The sequence below is a fragment of the Pomacea canaliculata genome, linkage group LG11 (genome assembly GCF_003073045.1).
Source record: "Pomacea canaliculata isolate SZHN2017 linkage group LG11, ASM307304v1, whole genome shotgun sequence".
In the NCBI taxonomy this organism is placed as follows: domain Eukaryota; kingdom Metazoa; phylum Mollusca; class Gastropoda; order Architaenioglossa; family Ampullariidae; genus Pomacea; species Pomacea canaliculata.
In genome coordinates this window covers 2,179,838-2,202,459 of record NC_037600.1, presented here as the reverse complement: position 1 = coordinate 2,202,459, position 22,622 = coordinate 2,179,838, and the positions used below count along the sequence as shown (strand labels likewise).

Here is a 22,622-nt window from a genome sequence, read left to right as displayed (position 1 = left end):
CACACCAGGTGACTTTCCTCCCTTCAGACTGTGCATAGCTTCTCTCACCTCATCAGTGAGGACTGGCAGGTCTTCAGCCTCTCTTGTCCCAGTCTGGTGATGCTGGAGAATGCTGGTGTCTGGCTCGATCTTGTAGTTGTACAAGTCTTGGCAATATTCAGTCCAACGACTTAGTACAGCAGCGTTTTCCGTAAGGAGCTGTCCGGCGCTGTCTTCGATGACTGTGGCTGGTCGCTGCTGAGTCTTGGTGAGGGCCTTCAGTATTTCATATGCCTTCTTGCTGTCTCCGCTAGCCATGCCTATTTCCACGCTGCAACACTGGTCTTCGATCCAATCTTCTTTTGCCTCCTTCATCCTTGTTCTGATCTGCTGGTTGACAAGTCTGTACTTGTCTGCTGACGTCGGGTCTCGACCTCTCCCTTTCTTCAAGGCTCTCCTTTCGTCGCAAAGATCAAGGATGTCGTCTGTCACCCAGGGTTGTTTGCGCTTCCTCTGCTTCCCCAGCACTTCGTCTGCAGTAGAGAGTAACACTTCTTTGATACTTCCAGCAAGGGCGTCTATGTCGCAGTCTATAGTAGCCAGGGCTGCAAATTTGCCCCCCACCTGGGCCTGGAATATCCTCTCTGTGTCCGGATCTTTGAGCTTCTCAAGGTTGAATCGGATGCGAGGGCTCTTATTGTTGTCACGTCTCAACTTCAGTTTCAACTTGAGGCTAGTGAGGACGAGGTTGTGGTCGCTGCCTATGTCAGCGCCAGGAAAGGACCTCGTTTGTGCTTTGTTGATGCTTGATTTGAAACGCTGAGGCAGCAAGATGAAGTCAATCTGGTTATGGACCAGACCTCCCGGCGAATGCCACGTTACAGTTCTTGACTTCTTGTGCGGGTGGAGGGTATTGGCAATGGTGAGACGGTGACTCTGAGCGAATTCTAGTAGCCGTAGGCCTCTTGCGTTGGTGTTGCCTAGGCCAAACTTGCCGACTGTTCCTGCCCATTGTTGGTAAGCGTCAGGGCCGACTGTAGCATTCCAGTCGCCAAGGACAAGCAAGATGTCTTTCTTCGGAGTTTTCTTGATGATGTTGTCCAGCTCCTCGTAGAATTCCTCAACCTCTTCATCTTCGTGTTCTGATGTTGGGGCGTACACTTGTATAATGGTGATGTTGTGCGGTCGAGCAGAGATTCGGATGGAGATAAGTCTGCTAGAGACTGGGGTGCAGCTGATGACAGCTCACAGGCATAAGGTTTGTATATATTTGTAATCCTCATCTTGCTCTACGTGTGTTATAGAAAGCAGTCTCAGTCTGAAACTGTCACCTATATATATGTGTGTGCATACAGTATTTCAACTATTCTGGATGATGAAGATGATTCTTTCATCCCATTTGACCCTCCACTGGTCTCGAAGTTTGGACCCATTTCAAGGGCCCGCTTGAAGGAGATGAACTCTATGCCTGTTCAAGTCACTGCGGAAGAGGTGAAGAGAATTCTCAGCTGTCATAACTGAATGACATGTTGCTGTTAAAATATCCAGAGAAAGTATTTCATTCAGAAAATTAAAACCAAATCAGGTTCTTTATATTAAATGGTATTGGGTTAAGTAATGTTTTGATTGTATGATATTTTTAAAGAGTGAAAGTAGAGAATAATTCTACATTTAAATATGCTATATATATATATATCGTTAAAAATAAATTAATTTTGTTTTTTTTTTTTTTTTTTTTGGTGGTTCTGCGTTTTCTTTATCCAAAAACATTTTGGGGAGAAGTGAAGAATAAAAAATTCCTACCTGCCAAGCCAAGAAGCTTCAGTGATCAAATAGAACATATAAATGATCTTTGAAAAACTAACTTGAAGCTGTCATCTTTCAGAGCACAAAGTGTACACCAGTCCTGTCAGTGACGCCACTGGATCGACCTTATCCTGTGTCTGCACTGGTGCCCAGCATTTATAAGCCCAAAATGACTGCATCAGTTACCATCCCTACTCCAGATAATCTACCCTACTCCATGTATTCCGTTTGGGGGTGTGTGTTTATGAAATATATTTTGACTGCAATTCTTTGGTGTTGATTTGGCCAGTTTGATTAGATTATGGCAGCTGTGTGTATTTTAATAATTTCAACTAACATTCTGATAAACATAGGGTTACTGCATCCTAATTACATGCAGATGATGCTGTGATGTACATTCAAATAGCTTTGTTATTCTGAGCTTGTGCTGCTTTTTTTTTTTTTTTTTTTTTTTGAAAGCAAGATGTTTATATGATAAAATTACAAAGTCTGTGGTAAAGACTTTAGTGCCATTTCTTACAGGGGGCAGGACTTAATGAGACACAAGATTCCTGAGATGGTGCAACAGTTGGAGAAGAGTGCCATAGCTGCTCCAACAACCAACCAGCGTCTGGCATTGCAGCTGCAGTCCATTGAACTGCAGATTTCTATGGTCAGTCATTGAAGATGGCTAAGTTTTCATTACTTAGTATCTTTCTGATCAGGATGCTTATGATGCGCTTTCCTAGGCCAGTGCCTTGGCATCTTTCCTAAAGCTTAAAAAAAAATGGAGCTTATCATTATAGGGCGTAAAACAATGCCAAAATATGGAACATAAGCTGTGAGCTAAATTATTCTGGAAGCAGTTTTTCCACAGTGCTTTAAAAGCTGGCGCAGCCCCGTCAGATCATTTTTTGGGGAAATGTGATTCAACAATAGTTTTGAGCAAGATACATGTCATGAAAAGAATACTGAAGATGATCTTCAAATATCTCCAAAATATTTGGTGCACAAATACTTTAAGGATTGATTCATATGTCAACTTTAAAACTAATTTCAAAGGTATCTCAGTTATATTTGCAAGAGGGTCTGTTTTTTTCTATAAAACTTACTTTGAAAAGTGAAGCTAAGTATGTTTTAATCTTGCAGAAAGATCTAGACCTGTGTTTGAAATTTGCAGAAAACTGGCAAAACACCAAAGCCAATACATGAGCTTTTACAAGAAGCAGACACACGAGACGTGCATCTGAAGGAGAGATCCTTCCATCCCATGGTAATATTAACACCTACGTCAGAATAATCATGTTCTTTGAAGGAGCAGTTTTAATTGGTTAGCTGGTTGTTTTTCAACACTGTTTTAGGAGCAAGCAAATGTTTTAATTGTTGAATGTCATTCTCTCTTGTTTTTTTTTTATTGGTAGATGCAATGTCTGCACTGTTGTATGCTGTGTACACTATAGGAGCATCCAAATAGCTATTGGACATGCCCTACTATAATTTTTTTTGTTTAGAAACCTTGTTTTTACTTGGTGTGTAAGTTCTCTTGTGCCTTAATTTTTCACACATTTATTGTATACATCATGAGCATGTCATCACACACCATCCAAACTGCCCCTATCCAATTTCCCACTAGAACAGTTTTGTTTATACTGCCCTAGCTCACTATTTGAACTGCTTCCTCTTCCTATTACAAACTGGGCCCCAAATATGGTGTGAACTAGATATAAATGTCCTTAGAAAATTTCACTAAGCACCTACTGCTACGTATGCATTTCTCCTTTTCGCACATTTCGCCTTAATTGCACAGGAAACTTTAAAGAGCAAGAAAAATGTCTGATGCCTTACAGGCAGAGGAAATTATGTGACAGTTTGACAAATGGCAAGTTGTGGATCTTAGACGACTTGAAATTATTGGGTGAATTGGGTTTACAAAGATTTTTTTTTTTTTTTTTTTTCTGTGTAGGAGGCAAGAACAGGAGTGAAGAACGTATTTCCAGGAAACTACTATGTGCCTGGTAAATCTTAATCTTTCATGATAAATATTTCTCTTAAAAATATGCTGTAGTTTACAGTTTTGTTGTAAATCATAATTGCTCATAATACGTTTCTTTTCAAAATATTATATGATTTACAGTTTCACTTGCTCCCACAGTTGAAATGTATTATTGCAGTCAGTAACTAAGCTAATGCATCTTTATTAATCCTGTTCAGAAACTTTTTAGTACACTTTCATATATACACTGTATTCCATATATATTCCATATATCTGTTTTTCTTTTCAGAATGGAAATGACTCAAGCTTGCATCAGCCTCTCTGAAAGACATGCATGACACTAGTGTAACTGTCTGCTCTGCGTGCATGCAGTGTATTTTCTGCAGTCATAAGTGACTGTGCATAGCTCAGTGTTAGTAAGGTCTGCTGAGCATGCATTCAACCCTTGCACTACCCGATTTTTAAGATTTATTTGGAGTACAAAAATCGTGTTTTTGTGCAGCTCTTTAGTGAGAGCCTGTATGCCATGTTTATATAAAGACATTTGATCATGCTACTCATATTTGCTCAGTTTATGTTTTTCCTATATTTATGAACTTTTCTTCAGGAATGTGTTTTCCATTGTGAAATATTTTACTTGTAACTACCAATTTCGTTCACTTTTAAAAATGCAAAACTACCATAATAAGACTTTTGAGAGATTATTGAAATGTTTAAGTCACTCTGCTTTGATGGAGTTTGCAAGTATATAATATTTTATAGATATCTTTTAAATGCCGTACCAGGATTGTATATCTGTGTGATGTTCTTAGAGTGAATTTTGAATATGCTGGCGACAGAAAAGTGACTTTGAAAATAATCAGTGCACTAATCTGTCATGTTTCCTTTCGTTCAACTTTTGTCTGGACGATAGGGTGGTTTTTTTTTTTTTTTTTTTTTAAGAATTAGACAAGTCATGTTCTTCCGCTCATGTTGTGACAAGTCAACTAGATAATATTCCATCTAAAATTGGATTCGATTGCTGGAAGCTGGCAAGTTGAACAATTTTGATGTTGTACAAAGTCAATACCTGAGTGCTGTTCTCAGAATTTTAAATAATTGAAAAAGACCTCGACAGATAGGCTATTTTGTCCAATGAGAAAATATGTAGCTTGCTGCAAATTTTGTAGCATGGTTATTTTGCAGGATGACACATATTCAGCATAAATTTTTAACAGTTATTCTGTGGAGCAGAAATAGAATGACTGCTTCTGCTTGATTTCTGATGGAATTTGGTTTCTTTCTCTGAATCAGAGTTGACATTTTTCCAAGTAAGATGTGATGTCACATATTATTGAAGCAATTCGAATGTGGATTTTTCTGTGGCTTCTGGGGAGCTTTATTTTTTTTCATATAATTGGAAGTAGCACTTTCTTATATGCAGAAAGTTGCAGTGCATGCTGGGAAGGCAAACGTGATAATGGCAGCAGCACTAAAATCAGCAGGGGCATTTATTTTAAGCTGAAGCACCTGGGGAGCATCATTAGCCTGTGGTTCACAATGTGAGCAGTGCTTTGTTTTAAGCAGAATTGTTTGGTTTAGGTCTGTGACCCAGAAGCCTATTTGTTAACCTCTCTCCACTTGGGTATTCTTGGCTGCCCTCCAGATTCTTGTTACCACCTTTGGCCTAAACAGCTGTGCATTTTATGAAAGCTGTGATTATATGTTGGCCAGTTCTTTATGAAGCTCTGATGTCATGTAAGCAAGAATTGCATGCAGTCTAGTTTTTAATGCTGTTTTTTATGTGTTGAATGGCAGTAACATTTTGACTTGTATATGTTCACATTTGGACATTATATATATATTAAAAATCATTCAGAATTAATAATTTCAGAATTTTTTTAATTGATATTCATTCACGCCACTTCCACACATTCTTAAAATCACACATGAAATTTGGTCAAAGTATCTCCATGACAATATTTTTCAGTACTTGCGCACCAAATCATCTTTAGATTTCCCCACAGCTTTTGGTAGCTTTTTGCCAGAGCCATCTTCCAGTTCTTTAGCTCGATAGTAGTGGGGTGCAACCTCCAACAGCCACTGGTTCTCAATTTCTATTGTCTGCAGAAGACAAAGAATAGGGACATGAGTGCATGGGACATGAGTTCGCTTAACAGAAATGTACTAATGTGGCATTGACATGGAGATGCAGCTGATAAAATTGTAAGACTGACCTGACGCATAAATTCTTTTGTGGTGAAAACTAGCTCGTAGTACACAAGCCACCGGGGGTGCTGCTCAAAGAGACTGGAGTTGGGATGAATCAAGACTGTCTGCTGATGTTTGACTGTTTTATACTGGCCACTTTTACTGAGTCGTGCAGTGTGGTAAAAGTAACCAGCTGTGATTGCCTGCACCAAAAACAAAAAAAGATAACCAGTTTACAGTTATGATACAATTATGGGGCTAGAGAAGGGAATAATGAAACTAAACCTGTAAGCTGGCATACCTTCCTGATGCTGATGGTGTCTCCTTCATTAGATGTGAGTGGAATCTCAACTCTCTCTAGCAGGCCTTCCAACTGGTCCCTGACGTCCCTGGCACGCTTCATAGATCGATGCTGCACAAAGTTTTCATAACACCACTGTGTGGAAAAGTCCGTTTCGGCCCAATGATTGTACACATTCAACAGTGTCAGGTGATCACCTGAGGGACAAAAGAAGTTCTGCCGAGCAGTGTCAGCATGGACCAACTTGTCTTTGGGCCGGTAGAAGATAGCGTTGTTGACAGACAGCATTGCTGCAATGGTGATGATCTCCTGAGAACATTTGTACCTGTTCAGGACAGCAAGTGAGACAAGACTGGATCTGTTATCACAAATCTCTTTAGTCATCACAAAAATAATTTAAAAGTAGTTATTAACAGGAGAGAAGTGCAAACTTATACTGCTTATCACAGTGGTGGAAGATTCCAAATGGATCTAGGATGGCTAACAATTGATTTGTCTATTAGGAGGATGACTCTTTCAGTAGGGGATACAGACTCAGTTTTTTTTTTTTTTTTTTTTATGCCCTTCGCCCCTCCTGGGACATAGGCCATCGACGACAGTCTTAACTGTTGTCGATGTTTTGGTAGCAAGGATTTGTTTTTACGGGATGGGGGTGCTGGCCCCACGCCCAACCCTCCTCCTTTTTCAGCCGGGCTTGGGACCGTCCTTGGCGGAGGGCAGCCAGCCCTGTAAACAGATGCCACGTGCAGAGAAAGAACAGCATGCCCGAGACGAGAAATGAACTCAGGGTAGCCAACCTTCACTGTATTGGTGACAGGCGCTAACAGCGCTAACCGTTGCGCCACCGGGCCGCCCCATACAGACTCAGTAGTGTGTCCCAAATATATAACTTACTTTTCAGAGGCCAGAATCATTTTAGACATCATCGGTTCACATGGGAACTCTGCCATACGGCGACCCAGCTTGGTCAATTCACCCATGTGGTTCAGGGCACCCAAGGCATAGAGCTGCTCTAGAGCCAAAACCAAAGTCTCATGGGGTGGAGGGTCCATAAAGTCGAAGTTTAGTAGATCGTTGATACCCAAGGACTGGGGGGAGGAAAAAAAAATAGAAAAGAATAGGCTTAGTACAGAAATCTTGCAGCTTTGTCACTCATGAGAATTAACCAAGAAGCAACTTCTGTTCAACAAAAACATATTAAATAGAATGATGTTCTTACTTTCAGCAGTAGCACCACATTGCCCAGATTAGTCCGCTGAATCTCTGGCACTGTGTTGTCTTCCAGTTCATTTTTGTAGGCCCAGGCTGTGTAGAGACGAAAACACTTACCAGCAGACACCCTTCCAGCACGACCTGCTCGCTGATTGGCTGAGGCCTGAAGAAGATACGACAAATTTTACAAAAGGCACAATTAAATTGTTACATTTTCTCTCATTCATATTTATAAGAAGTTCAAGTTACTAGTCTCTTTCTAACCCCCATGATCCAGTAAGAAATAGGTTGTTGGCATACTTTTGATATAGGTGTGACAACAAGAGACTCCATGCCAGTGCGTGCATTGTAGCTCTTTTGTTTGGAAAATCCTGGATCAATGACATACACAATGCCGTCGATGGTCAAAGACGTTTCCGCAATGTTGGTTGCCAAAACAACCTGCAAAACACGTGACAAAGTGTTACCTTGCATCTTATGGCTGACAATTTTTTTTTGTTAAGCAATTGTGCCACAAAATGTGGTCATGTGCTACAGCATAGTTAATGATTACAAGTGAGAATTTGGTATGTACAGCATGCACTAATTGTTTTGGTTGATGGGAGGGTGGGGGGGCAACTTGCACAAAACACAAAATATCCTTCGTTGGCACATGATTTTAAGAAGGCAGTTTTGCAAGTATAATTTAATTCAGCATTGGCCTCTGTTTCCTTTTTTTTTTTCTTTTGGTGGATAAAAACCACTCACTGAAAGATACAAGTAAAACTGATATTTGATCATAAATGGATCGCAAAGAATTTAATAAAAGATTGCTTTTTTTTTTTTTTTGCTGTTAGTAATTGCATGTCAAAAGCAGCAACTGATGCACATTTTTAAATTGGTGCTTGGCTGCCTACTGGAAAACCGCTGACAAGTTGTCAACAAAAGAGAATTCATTTACAAACAAGTTTGACTTTTATCAGTTTCCTGCCTCCTACCTGTAATGCCTTAAAAGAAAACCAGTCTGCAGGTAAAGAATGTGATAAACCTAATAAAGTACGAATTTAAGTGGAGAATACACATCAAATCATCAAAAAGTCTTTTAGGAAGGTGCTTTTTTGTAGAAGAGGAAATTTTGTGGCGAGCAAAATAAAGTCTCTTCTCAGGCACTGGGTGGACACATGAAAAATCACAATGTAGCTAATGTCTCCCTCGGATAGCTTGTTCCTCCCTTACCTCCCCTTTCCCAGTTGTGTTACTGTGCATTAAAAACACCTACGAAACAAACCAATGATAATATACAGAAATTAATTTGATGCTTTACTGAACAGTACAATCAGACACGTTTAACTGCAATTCTTAACATTTCTGTCAAATACTGGCCAAAACATATAAAAGAAAACTAAAAGTAATATTGTGCTGTTACCCTTAATACATAACTCTCATGCTCTTGCAACTTTACATTAAAGGTCTTTTGAGGCAAAGAGGTGCAGGAATTTTAAAGTACATAAAATGTTAACTGTGTCTTGCTCTGCAGTGCAGAACTGATGATGCTGCGGATGGATCAGCTTTAAAATAACTTGCCTTTCGTGCACCTGGTGGAGTAGGCTCAAAAATCTTTGCCTGCATATCAGATGGCAAAGTAGAATAGATAGGTAGAATGATGAGTTCTTTGATTTTTCCACCCAGCTTTCGAGTCCGTTCCTGAAAAGCAATGATTAGGAATGAAGCCTTAAAGGGTGAACTTTCAGCTCTTGGTGGCAAAGAATGGTTGGATCAATGGGAGGGAGATGAGCACATATAGTGCCAACCACTTAAGTGGTCATTATTAACTGCTTCCACCTGGCCTGGCAAGTAGCCTTACCCACCTCCTTCCAGATCAAATCCATTCTTTCCGGTTGGACGGTGAAAGTTCAGCCTTTAAACCTGCATAATTGCTAAACCACTGCAAAACCTGTTTGCCCCTACCCTGACGTAAGAATGGGAAATCAAAAACATAAGACCAAAAAAAAGGCCAACTATAAAATATATAACACAAAGTAGAAAGTTACCATTAACTCCGAAACAATGCCTTAAAATATGCACACAGCCAACTCTTGTGTACATCTGCAAAGACCTTTCTTGAAAAGGCTTGGTTTAATAAGATGGCAAGCATAACTTTATCTACGCTTCTAGTGCTAGCTGTCAATGTCCTCAGCTAATAAAGCCTTGAAATCTATGCCAAGGCATTTCTCTTGGTAGCTGTACAAGATAAAACTTAACAGCATTCCCTAATGACTGGGGCTAAAATATTAGGGAATTTTGAAATACAGCTGGCTCTCTTTCAAATACAAAAAGCATCATGTTCATAATAATTCACAAGTTAATTTACACAAATTTAGATGCAATCAAGTTTAACTGTGCACACAGAATTGATGTATTTGCAAGAGCCTGGATGCACAAAAATGATTATGTGTAATAGTACTTGAGATGGTCAACCTACAGCTGAAGCCAGTATACATATATTGTATCGCTTCTGGAATGCAATATGCCTGAAGATGAATATCAGGGGAAATTAACAATAGTGAGGGTAACATAAATTAAATTGATCTCCTTCACATTTTTGGATTGATACCTAGTCTCCACATGAATATTTGTCTCCAAAGTCTATTTGGTATCAATGTTTTAAAATGGAATATCACACTAGGCCCTGCAAGTGACTAGCTGTTGTGTGACCTTAGATCTGTGTATATTAACAAATGGTAGTCAGAATTACACAGTAATCTGCCATGGTCTAGTGAGTAAAAGATATCTGTCAAATTGAGCATGAATGTATACAACAGCCTAAAAAGTCTAACAGATAAAAGTAGAAGTAGACCACTGACCAACAACATCTCGTTGGCAGTCTCGATCTCCTCCTGTCCTGTCAGGAAGACGAGGATGTCACCAGGTGGCTGAGTAACATGAATCTGTAGCACAGACACTACTGCAGCATCCAAATAATCTGCTTCTGGAGCCTGTAGCATAAACCAGATGTATGCTGGAATTATAACCTATTTTTGACATACTGACTAACATGCCTCTATTACTCAAAGAAAAACAATGGTAACAGCATCTAAGACTTTGTAATCTGGAGGGAAAAAGCAAGCAAATTTGATTATTCCTAAAGAAAGTTCTTTTTCTTACTGCACTGAAGGCCTGAATTGTAGCAGTAAATAAAGTGAGAACCTACAATACAACTTTATTAATCCATGAGGAACTTGCCTTTGTGTAGTAAATATCAACAGGAAACCTGCGACCAGGAATTCGAAAAATGGGAGCATCATCAAAGAACTGAAAAAGATGTAAAAGAAATATCATTCATTATCAAGCAAACTCTTCTGTTCACTCCTCACTTCTTTGTCTTCATCCAATTACTTTGTGTTTGCTATGGTGTCATCTGTCTTTCTGCAAAGTTCATTGTGCTCTACAAATTCAATTATGAATAAGCATAGAGCTAAATAATCTTTTAGTAGGGTGGGAGGGGTGGGGACACTAAAAGATGGCAAAAATTAAATTTACTATGGTAACTACAAACTTAAGCTAGCAGCATTCTCTTTTATTACAGATGAATATAATCCCTGGTCTTCACGGTCTGCTTTGGTGGTACACATTTTTTCTAATGAATGGCCGAAGTTAAGTCAAGATAATTTTCCCATATCTGTGAACATCCCAGTTTTGTTCTCCTTTTTTTTTTTGTGCCTCTAGAGTGCCCTCCCCTGCTTTGCTAAACATCTCTCTATACATACTCTAGATAATGTGAGCAGAGTTTTGACTTTCAGAAAAATGTCTTCGGACCATCCTATAGAATGCAACCCACATTTCTTGCAAGAAAGCTATCTCTCCCCATACTTTTGACAAGGATTAGTTAGTCACATGAATTTCACAAAAGTTCTCAGTGGACTGAAACAACTGACAGTGCAGACCACCCTCATCTGTGAACGACCATCGCTACATCTATTGTCATTTATCAGCAAAGTGGAAAAGAATGACACTAATTTTAATTGAAATGATTTAAACATGCCAGCACACTAACTGCACAAATGCAGAAGATAAAAATCTGTATGCCTAAACACAAAATAACTATTAAGAAGGTTACAAACCTCAGAAAACTTCTGTGCATCAAGAGTGGCACTGGATATAAGCAGTTTGAGGTCAGGTCGAAATCGAGCAATATCTTTCACCAGCCCAAAAAGAATGTCTGTATGCAACGTGCGCTCATGAGCTTCGTCCACAATAAGGACACTGAGAACATATCAATAATCAAGGCTTAGAATCTTTAACATTCACTGTGACTACTATAATTTAAATACGCAAATAAAACATTTATCGTCAAAAATATTAACTTACACATCCTATCACAAAAAAATTAAATATAAAATTTAAACTCAAGTCTTACTGAAGGTAATGTAAGTGATCAAACAATGACAATGATCAACTTTCTTTGTCCCAGTGGGCAATTTGAACAAGGGAAGGTGCTCTACTTACAAGTTAGAAATAAAAGTAAGAGTAAAGTTTGTTGCAAGGTGCAGCGTTAAAAGATGTCAAAATGAAAAAGATAAGCAATGAAAAAAGAAGGCAAGTAACAATTATATATATATAATAAAACAAACAACAAACTTACAGCCAAAGTAATCATGTGCGCACCGACATCACACACACACACACCACAGACACTTCATCTGAGGTTGAGCAGCAGGACCACAGATGGCACAAGCGATTTCAGGTGTCACTCAACAACACTCGAACACTTTTACCATGATCTTTTACAATTTGGAGTTTTTGCAAAGTTGAGATGAAAAAACACAACTGAAGATGGTAAAGGAATCACCTTAAACAGGGGCAACTAAAATTTATGTAGAATGTGGGCTCATAAAAGTACTTTCAATATGATAAAGATGAAAAGATTACTAAAATCTTTTTCTTGCATATTTAACATCTGAACAATATATGTGAAGATATACACTTGAACAAAAATGATATGAGGGGTTTTGAGAGCTGCTGGGCTTACCTGTAACTGGCAAGATCCGGTTCACCTAAAAACTCACGCAATAGCATGCCATCCGTCATGTACTTGATGATGGTTCTTTCTGATGTACAGTCCTCAAACCTAATGCTGTAGCCAACCTAAAAGTCAAGTCAGAACTGTTAATACTATTTGGCTGTCTGGATAATTTGAGATTAATAATAATACAAGACAGTTCATTTATATAGAACACAAGTCCACTGCACACTATCCTTTTACACTTCCATAGTATCCATAAGAAGAATTCTTAGAAAAAATTTCTCTCACAGTTGATGATGAAGACAGAGAACAAGATAAAGACCAACAGAGCATTGAGCAATAACTGGAGATCCAAATCTGAGAAACTATCTTCATAAAAACAAATTTTGAAAGAAAAGATGAATTTGACCTATAATTTTATTTTAAACAGTAAAGTTCCTCAGAGCTCATTGCTAACAGAAAAAATACTGCTAGTGACATGAGCCAAGCTAGAAATCAGTGAAAAAGATCCAATCAGCCTGCAGGTCCAGGATAAAAGAGTATCCATGATATTGCTCAACTTAAGACAAATGTCGATCCGAGATTCATCAAAACTGCGTCACTACCCTGTTGTTGATGGTTGATGTAAAAGGGGATGGGGGTGATTTAAATCAAAATCATGAAAGATCAGAGGCAACCAACATCCTAAACCTTAGCAAAAGAGCATAACTCAGACATGAGACACATTTTACATTTTTAACATACAGGTCTAATATGTACATGCACAGATTGATGAATAAGACAAGTCAAGTTAATGATTGTGTCTATGCAGATTCTGGCATGGCAGTAGTGTCTGGTAAATCACAGGCAGATTTATTACATGTACTTTCTATTTTATTTTTAAAAAAAGTTTACTTCTGTTTGATGGTTAAAGGACAGTCTCTACTAGAATCCTTTCAACTATGAGTTATCTTATCAGCACTCTTCATAAGGCTCAATGTAAACAGACCTGACATCACATATAAATGCTTGAAAGATCGTAAGAGGGCCTAAAGGAGACCGGCATGACCACAAAATAAAAATCGTTTACAGAAACAAAGAGATGCAGCTAGCAATTATCAAGCATTATTTCAGCATCCCTCTCTGCTGTCAGCCCTCCTGCTCAAATAAAATCCTGACACTCATTTTGAAATGTGCTAATACTAGCTAGGAACAAACACAAGATGTGTGTGACTGACTTGATTTCCTAGTTTCCAGCCCATCTCTTCTGCTACACGTGCTGCCACCGACATTGCTGCAACTCGACGGGGCTGAGTGCATCCAACTTTCTTCCCATCCTTGTTAAAGCCCTGAGATTGGAAAAAACAAAAAAAGTAAAGCCAAATTCAAACTTTTGTATACAGTTTCTACAGTGCTTTCAGTGGAAAATACCAAACTGGGATTTACAGCACAGGCTATCAAGTTGCAACAAAAGCAAATTTAAGGATGCTGTCCTATTACATATTAACTGAGGTACATTTGTAAATCTAATAACTGAACATTTATCATTAGTTATTATTTTATTTATAAAATTGATTCACAAATGAATGTACACACCTGCATGCAGGCATGCAACACACACACACAATGGAGGTCCTTGGTTAGTAGCACCTAACCCATATCCAACACAACACATAACATTAACTTAAATCTCCATCTTAAGGGTCCCCACTGCCACTGTGTTACTCAAGAATATTCCTTAGCACGAGAAGCTGTTATTATTTATCACTTTACATCTTGTCCCACTTTATTTCATTTGTGAACCCAACCACACCTGTGCATCTGTATTCATACGCATCTGGTCCCTCAGATGTGCAGGAAACTCCACGAGCAATTATTACAAATGCAAATACATCCTCAATGTCTAGCAAATAGCAATGTTTGAAAAAGAGAACAACGAGAGTTCTTACAGCCTCATGAAGATACTGGGGTATCTGGGTTGTCTTGCCGGAACCCGTCTCTCCTTCGATAATCAAAACCTGGTGCTCACGAATGGCATTAATCAAATCTTTCTTGAATGGATAGATTGGTAAGCTCCGTTTTGTTTCTTTAATCATATGTCTTTTTCGTTCTATGTCACTCATCTCATCAAGTCTCAAGGAAGAGTCTTCCGTCTGGAGAAAAAGAAATTGAAAATAAGTAGGTTCGTCACCTTACATGTATATATTCTTTTTCTCATGTATAAATGTATATTACAGTTTTATTTGTTGCCTTTTTTAAACAGTAATGTAGCAAAGAACCATTGTTAATCATAACTATGATAACTTGTAAATATGAAGTAGCAGTTGGTGGTACAGTGGCTACAGCTCTTCCCACTACAAAAGCAGAAATTGGGATTCAAGGGTTCAGATCTCAGGTGCGACACACACCTCTCTGAATGTTTTTTTTTTTGGCCCAATTGCGTGTGTGTGAGAGAGATTTATGGTGTGAAAGAAAGTAAATTTGTAAAACATACTTGATTCCCAGTGATTAACTGTTGTTGTGCATCTTCAGGTATGTGACATCAAAAACTTTGAGCCCACCATTGATGCCGGGATAAGGCAATGTAAATAAATTAACATCATTATTATTATTACTATTATTATTATTATTCAAGAAAACTGTTGCATCTGACACCAACCTTATGTTTGGTGTCTTTATCTACATTTTTCCCGGTGCCTGGAAGCTTAAGAGCCTGCACAAACTCAATCTCATCATCCATGATAACTTCATACTTTTTACTAGATTGTTTGCTTTTCTCACTGGCATCCCTTGCACCAAACTTCATCATGGCTGCATGCAAATGTTCTTCTTCCCAACGACGCTGTTCATAATTTGGTCCTTTTTCTGTGGCATCTTCAACATACTTCTCTTGTGGCTTCATATCCTCTTCTGGCAGGAAGTAGCGGTTGACGCGTTCTATTTCTTTGGCTGCTTTGTGTTCTTTGGCCAACTTAAGAACTGTCTGCTTGTATTCCACAGTCTTTTTCTCTTTTTCTGTCAATCTGGTGAAAAAAAATTAGAGCAAAACTAATGACAAATATATATATATTGAAGCCATGACAAACTTGTACCTAATGGCTTAGTTTGTGTGGACAATAAAATGACCAGAATCTGACCTGGAACAACTTAATTAAACGCTGCCGACAGACAAAAATGGAGCTCTCTAGCTGATGCTTTATGTACCACCTAAACTAAAGAGAGCTAAGCATGTAAGTTAGACTGTGTACAGTATTACTTTCTTGGACCTAACTTTGTTGCTCCTATTTAAATTCACAAAACAATTATCCACCATAATTATAATCATCATAACTCATTTAAGACATTAAGGTTGCATGTTGTTAGCGTTCTTTGCTTCTCCTAAATCCGCAAAACACTTAAATATTCATCATAATTCTAATCATTATAACTCATTCAATACATTTAGTTGTGCCTATTAGTGTTCTTTGTTGCTCTTATCTATATCCACAAAACAATTATTTATCATAATTCTAATCACAACTCATTCAAGATATTAGGCTAGGCATACTAATTGGTAAGGTTCATCTACGTAGTGTAAGATGCATCTACGTAGTGAGTTATTAATAATGTTATATATTTTAAACATTACTTTTATGATTAAACATATAATTTACAAGTGTTACAAATATTTATCTTTATGTTCGTTGGGAGTGAGTGAAAATGCTTGATATATGGGAGTAGGATCTATTTGTTCCAGACTGGTCATATGTTACTTGCTTAACAATTGCTGACATGGCAGCAGCTTTTATTTGGAGATATGGTCAAGTGATTTGGGAGATTTGATGTTTTGGCATGTGTGCGAGAGTGGAGAGGATCAAAAATCTTCTTTTGCTCCCGGTTATCCATCACAGCTAGTAAATGTGCCCATAAAATACAACTATTTCATAAACACCAGCTTACTTCATATCCCCAAACAAGTATTTCTCATCTTCAACTTCTGCCTCGAGATCATCCAGTTTGTTCACCCCACGCATTTTCAGATACTCTCGACGCGACTTCTTTCTCAGCTCTGGAACTACACGCCGACGATCTTCTGTCTCCATTTGAAGCCGGCGTTTTGCCTCTTCATATGCCTGTTCAAAAAAATAATCCTTATCAAAACTGGGTATATACAGGCCAAAGGAAACCTTTTCTGTCACAGTGTCAATGACTTATGCATATATGTTGAAATAAGGCAGTTTTATAATAGTTGTTAACAGCCTGCACAGAACAAGGTTCCTGGCAATCAGTATCTACATGCACCTGAACTTCTGTGACAGGAAGCTTAAAAATTGTTTCCAGCCAAACAGGCTAATGGATTATCTATGCAGAATCTGGACATTAACAGACAGTGAATAATCTTTTCTGGAGGAGATGCAACTGGTGGCCTTGACCTGAGACCAGAAGGCTGCTGCTTTAAAGCTTGCCTAAGATTGATATGTCCCCTCACTATCCCAGTCCAGTTGCTCCTTGACTCCTTGATAGCTTACTTCCCAATTAACCCATCACAAGTTAAAGATATCATGGTATCTGTTGAAAATGACCTAGTGAACATTACAGTTTAGCTGTCTTAAACATGCTCAGAACACTTACATGAGCCTTCAGATGAGCAGCCTAGTCTGCCTTAAACAATCTCAGAACTTTTACATGTACCTTCAGAAAGCAAAAATCATCTAAAACAAACACTATTTTATAATATACACATAATAATGTTCTGCAAATCTTACACGGGAATATGGGACTGAAAAAAAAAAAAAATCAAAACACCTGATGGCTATTGTCATTCTGTGTTTTTACTGCATGAAAAATGGTATCTCTAGATCACGATGAAACAAAACAATTAAACTTACTTTGGACTCAGATTTTGAGACAATGCTACGTGTTTTTTCTTTGTCCTTATCTTTTAGTCGCTTGGCAAATTCATCCCTCTCCTTTAGGTCAGACAGCCGTAATTGTTCTTCTTGGTCCATCTCATCCTCAGACTCAGAAGTGGAATCGGATTTTGATGGCCCTGCTTTTGGGCTATGGAGACAAAAAAGAATGACATGCTATATAAATTTGAAGATGCTGCTTCAGTGTGTACAGAATGCATTTAAAGATGTGTGCAAAGGTTTGTTTCATGTGGACACCTTAAAAAGTTACTTCCCTGTTCTAATAGTCTCAAGTAAGACTGGTGCAAAAAAATAATTTTGTTCCAGTACTTTAGCCTCCTCGGTGTTAGCCCAGAGCATTACTTGGGCTTGGAATTGTTTTTAAAAGTGACTAACCTAAAACATTTTTCAGGGCCACCTGATTGGATCCTAGATACAAAATTAAGCTTGGAATATAGCTCAGGTTTATTTCAAGGTAGTTAATACATCTTTCTTTAAACTTACAAATATCTACTTTACTTGCATCAATAGAAAAATCATTATTTAAAAAACAATTTTTAATGAACAGAAGCCTACTATACATGGTGCCTGTGATTTAGTATATGTCTTGAGAGACTATGCTTCTTTTCAATTGGCCTATACATACATAATCATATATTAATACAATTATTAATTACCTGGTTATTGTCATATTTTTCAAATAAAATGCTAACATTAAGCCACTACTTCTAATGACACATGTATTGGGCCTGCACTTAAAATCACCAGATTAAAATCATCTAGTTGTTCCAATGAGTGCAAATATATGGATAACAAGATGTGAAGTTTTGATCATATACAAAAAACAAAAGCCACCCCAACTCTGAATTACCTCTCAGAATCACTACTGCTCTCTGAGCTCTCCTGCTTCCGGCGTATGTTCCGCCTCTTCTTCTCAAGTTTCTGTTTCTGGACAGTAAACAAAACATTCTCACTATGGCTTTAGTTATGGTATACAAAATAAAAAGTGTCATATTTGTATTGCATAAATAATAATAAATGATATGCCTAATTTGATGGCCGCTTCTCTGAATGTAAATCAAAGTTCGTTTCCCCCCAAAAATATTTTTCTTAAGCTATGAAAGTGTCATAGCTGCACCCACCTCAAGATGTTGCAGATATTGGATACTAATAAATCCAAAGTTTAGGAGAATGTAAGTTGGAATACTTCTATAAATGTTTTCATTGATTTCTTTTATATGTTTTCCATTTGCTGATTCTAAAGTTGTTCATTACTCACCTTAACTGGTGGTTGGGAAGAATTTCCGCCACCATCGTCGTCATCATCATCATCATCTAAAAGCTGAAATGCTTTGTTTTTCTGATCTAATTCTATGGCCTGCTGCTGCTCTACTGTTAGCTGTTTTTGTTGCTTCTCCTTGTGAGGCACCTGTAAACAGAAACAGAACTATCAACACACACCTTTGGAATGAAAAGGTTCATAATCTTGTATATGAAATAGTTTAATTAAAAATGATAATGATGATGACAAGAGGACAATTTAGGATGCACATACTTGATAGGGAAACTCAAGGCATTCACAAAGGGAAAGACAATTAAAAAACTCACCTACATATAAAAACATAAAATACATCTCTTAGAGCACTCGTTAAAGTTATCCTATCCAAACACTATACAACTCTGGGGTCGCAGACTCATCCCACCAGCAATTTCCGCACCGCTAAACCTCTAACCTCCTATGAGCTGTCCGGTCGCCAAGTGAGTGCCGCATGCGTGAGCAGCGTCACCTGTTTGACCACAGATCAGCTATCCAGCCGTCGACACCCTGACCGTGAGGGAATAACTAGGGAAATCCACGTGTGCGCATGCGTGAACCAACTCGTAGTACACGTGCGGGTTTTCCCCCAACAATTGAAGGAGGACAATTTAACATCTTTTCACATCACGCTCTTGACAAAAAGCTGAAATACGCTGCATATTGTGTGTATGGTATATACAGTATTATGTTCTATTAAAGTCTATTTGATATGTTTCAGTGATTTTCAGTTGTTTTTTTTTTGGCAAATAGTATTTGAGAAGGCATCCAAATCAGTGTCAATGACAGTGACTAGCAAGCGTCTTAAACTGACTGAAAAGAACCAAGCGTTTATGAGAAATGCTCTTGAGTATAGCGTACGAAGTCCTTAATCTGTAGATAAAATGACAACATTGGTACTGAACACCTTTGTTTATTTGTATTGTTACAATTCAGGTGAAATAGGCCACACATTTCTATGTCATTGTCAGCAATAGATGGGAAGAGAGACGAAGATAATATACCACCAAATAAAAAGCCGAGAAGGCAAACTGGACAAATATACTAACTAGCCTGATACATGTTGACTCGACTAATGCATTGTACAACATGTATTAGAAGCAGCATCCGTGTATACTGCTCCTTCGTATATAAAACATTTGTGTACAGGTACTTCCTACTTTTTATTATTTGTACAGCTATGCCTTCAAAGACTGTCTCTAGTGATAGCGTAACTTGTGTCAAAACTAAGCAATTGTCCCTGGAGGGTTTGTATTTTTTTCAGTTTCCGTGAATCATTGGGATTAGTTTGATCGCGAAATATTCTGTTTCTGTGAAGACTTCTTTCCGCATCATACAGCATAAAGTATACAGCAGCCATCTTAAACGAGCCTCACGCGAGTTACAGGTGGTGAGGGCTGTCTCTACACTTAGGGGTGGAAACGCCTGCTAGCGCAGTCAAAATAGGACATGTCTCGACCTTTGCTGTACATAAAGGGTGGGCGAACTTTTGATGCCCCTAAGTGCCTTAGCGGCGCAATGTGTCTATGGCCCCAGACCAACTAAACTCATCTGTATAATATCTTCCAACTAAACAGGGTAAATGTGATTTGCAGTACGTGAATGATGATGTTGATCAAATGATGATGATGTAGTTTTATAACGCGCCAGTTTCCGCATCACAGAGATACGCTCAATGCGCAGTGATCCCAGCAGCATGAAGAATTACAGGAACAGGGCCGTAGCCCCAAAGACAAACTATCCACAGAGTCTGTAAGTCCTGGAGGCTCACTGGTGCCAGAGTTTGGTGCTAACACTTGCACTAAGTCTGAACGGGAATTAGCAAGTCTACATGCTCGAACTTTCCTCCCACCACGTACTCCACGCACGGTTTTCTTCTTAAATTCAAATTCAAGTATAAACTATGAAAATAAAGGTTAACAATACCAAACAAAACTATAGCGCCTTATATTGGATTGCGGGCAAAAAGGAAACGGTTTGAGAGACATACTGTAGCTCAATAGGGTCTTTTGTTGCACAACCGTTTGTTAAAAGCTACTATTCTAGCAGGACAGCATTTATAGTATTGTGTCGTCAACGTACGCTCGTAAGACAAGTCTTTAGTAAGTCAATAGCTGGACACTGCAGGTACGTTTCACAAACAAAGGTAGATTAATAAATTATCCCTTTATCAAATGATATTCAGGATGCGAATAAATACCTTGTGGAAAAGATCCTTGGCAAACGCAATTAAATTTGTATCAACTTCAACGGTATCGGTGTCTCTCAACTTTTGGATGAAATCTTCCGGGCAGGTAGACTTAGTTGCTAGCCCGATGAAGAACTGACCAATGTACTTGTCTGAGATGCCAAGAATGTCGTAAAGCTGGTCATTAACCCAACGTTCTGTAACAGCCATTTCTTGAAGTAATCTCCACTGTGAACTCACCTCAGAAAGTTCGCCATTTTGTACGCATTCACTCTGCGCTGCTCATGAGAGTAGCCTCCCTGTACTTGCTTAGCCTACTGGTATTTTACACCTAAGGAATATTGTAGACTGTATATTATTGTCATTGAGAGCAACTAAAAATTGATTTCCCGAGCGAAAAAAAAAAAAAAACCAAAACAACAAAACAAACAAACAAAAATAAAACACACAGACTAAGTGACAGTTATTCTTGATTATTCCAAAATAACAACAAATCTGAGCAACTACCCGGTGGGTGACAAAGGACACCTGAACAAACTTTGTCGGAATTGGAAATTATACGTGTTTGTGATATTCTGTTTTTGTTTGTTACCATCTGAATGAAAGCAACTTTTCCTTTCAGTTGATGACCTGAAATCCGTTCTGCGCGGGGAATGTGGTGTTGCAGTAATAATGATCAGTATAGGCCATGATCAAAGAGGTCGATCATTCACCTGTTCCTCATCAGTCTTTATCTTAAAGAAAAAGACATATACGCATATGCATTTTACAGTCCATTATGGATCAGTTTGATTTTATTGCTTTGTTTTTGTTGTTAATGCGTGTTAATTAATAGCATCAGGAAGTTATGATGGCCATCCGAATTGTGGTATGCATACGTATATGCTGTAGGTCGTGAATGCAACTGAAGAGGAAATGGTGGTAGACCACTGTGACAAATTATTCCTACTGCAACTGGAGCAAATTAGAGTAACAAAGGCTGCAATAGGTTATGGCTTCTGCTTTTACAATAAAAATTAATATCGTCGTTTAGCGTATTAGAGAATATTGACATCATGTGGACACACTGACATTAAAAAAATACCTGCAAAGTTCTTTTTTACAATTCTTTATTGACTCGCCATATTATTATTAACATGTCATCGTTGTCATTATATTACTTTCTATGAGCGGAAATTTTCTTTCAAAGTCTTTTTGCTGTTTTCAGCTTAATTATCCAAATTTATCTCCACCAAATAAAACTGTCTGGCGTGTATTGTATCTTGTTTTATTTGCGTCTTTATTTATACGGTTGTTTCTTTTGCACATTTTCTGCATTCTCCTTCGTCTTGTTGATTCGAGTTAAAGTGGTATTTGATATGCCTGGCATAATCTGTACATTATGCTAGATGCAGACTAATGAAAGCACCTTTGAAAAAGTCTAAACTCATCGGGATGCGCAGAGCTGACGAAAGGGAGGGACAATGGGGCTGCTGGACCGGGGGCTAACCTGTAAATATTTTTGTATATCTGTGTTTTTATTGTTTAATAAACAAATATGGAAAAAACCCGGCGTCTGTGCGATTTTGTTTTGATCCTATTTTTTGCTTTGTTTTTATTTACAAATGTTTAGGGGAAATAGCAAAGCAGTAGACGTGGTGATGTCGAGTTAAAGACAGCAGTGGGCTATTTATTCCCAGCCCGCAGGAAGGGATGGGGAGTGAGTGAAATGGTGGAGTAGCGTTGAGTAGGCAGCACGGAGTAATATCTAATATATATGTATGTATAACTCCGTGGTAACCAATGTTGT

General features: G+C 38.3%; 2 protein-coding genes across 2 annotated transcripts in view; one reads left to right on the top strand and one right to left on the bottom strand.

Moving 5' to 3' along the window:
- Window positions 1-5,624, top strand: part of LOC112575204 (roquin-1-like) — a 33,544-nt gene extending 27,920 nt beyond the window's left edge. Inside the window, exons 14-19 of the mRNA XM_025256888.1 lie at window positions 1,335-1,470; window positions 1,865-2,019; window positions 2,308-2,437; window positions 2,945-3,037; window positions 3,728-3,779; window positions 4,047-5,624. Coding sequence (XP_025112673.1) covers window positions 1,335-1,470; window positions 1,865-2,019; window positions 2,308-2,437; window positions 2,945-3,037; window positions 3,728-3,779; window positions 4,047-4,057 — 577 coding nt within the window. The 3' untranslated portion in view covers window positions 4,058-5,624. The remainder of the gene's footprint in view (window positions 1-1,334; window positions 1,471-1,864; window positions 2,020-2,307; window positions 2,438-2,944; window positions 3,038-3,727; window positions 3,780-4,046) is intronic.
- On the bottom strand, window positions 4,698-21,125 carry LOC112575205 (pre-mRNA-splicing factor ATP-dependent RNA helicase DHX16-like). The gene is made up of 19 exons (XM_025256889.1): window positions 20,846-21,125; window positions 18,610-18,759; window positions 18,202-18,278; window positions 17,310-17,481; window positions 16,381-16,553; window positions 15,101-15,464; window positions 14,391-14,594; window positions 13,680-13,790; window positions 12,469-12,584; window positions 11,561-11,702; window positions 10,683-10,751; window positions 10,304-10,435; window positions 9,024-9,143; window positions 7,761-7,901; window positions 7,468-7,623; window positions 7,143-7,336; window positions 6,249-6,573; window positions 5,974-6,150; window positions 4,698-5,860 (listed from the first exon to the last, which is right to left on the bottom strand). Exons 1-19 carry the CDS (start codon window positions 21,041-21,043, stop codon window positions 5,723-5,725), a joined length of 3,159 nt encoding a protein of 1,052 aa, XP_025112674.1. The 5' UTR covers window positions 21,044-21,125; the 3' UTR covers window positions 4,698-5,722.
- Window positions 21,126-22,622: the final 1,497 nt, after the last annotated feature.

Excerpts from the sequence above, each read along its gene's own strand:
- LOC112575205 (XM_025256889.1), bottom strand. The coding sequence starts at position 21,043 with ATGGCTGTTACAGAACGTTGGGTTAATGACCAGCTTTACGACATTCTT. Across the intron at positions 17,482-18,201 it reads AGCAGTAGTGATTCTGAGAG|CCCAAAAGCAGGGCCATCAA; the intron begins GTAATTCAGAGT and ends TTGTCTCCATAG. Across the intron at positions 12,585-13,679 it reads GCTGGAAACTAGGAAATCAA|GTTGGCTACAGCATTAGGTT; the intron begins GTCAGTCACACA and ends CTTGACTTTTAG.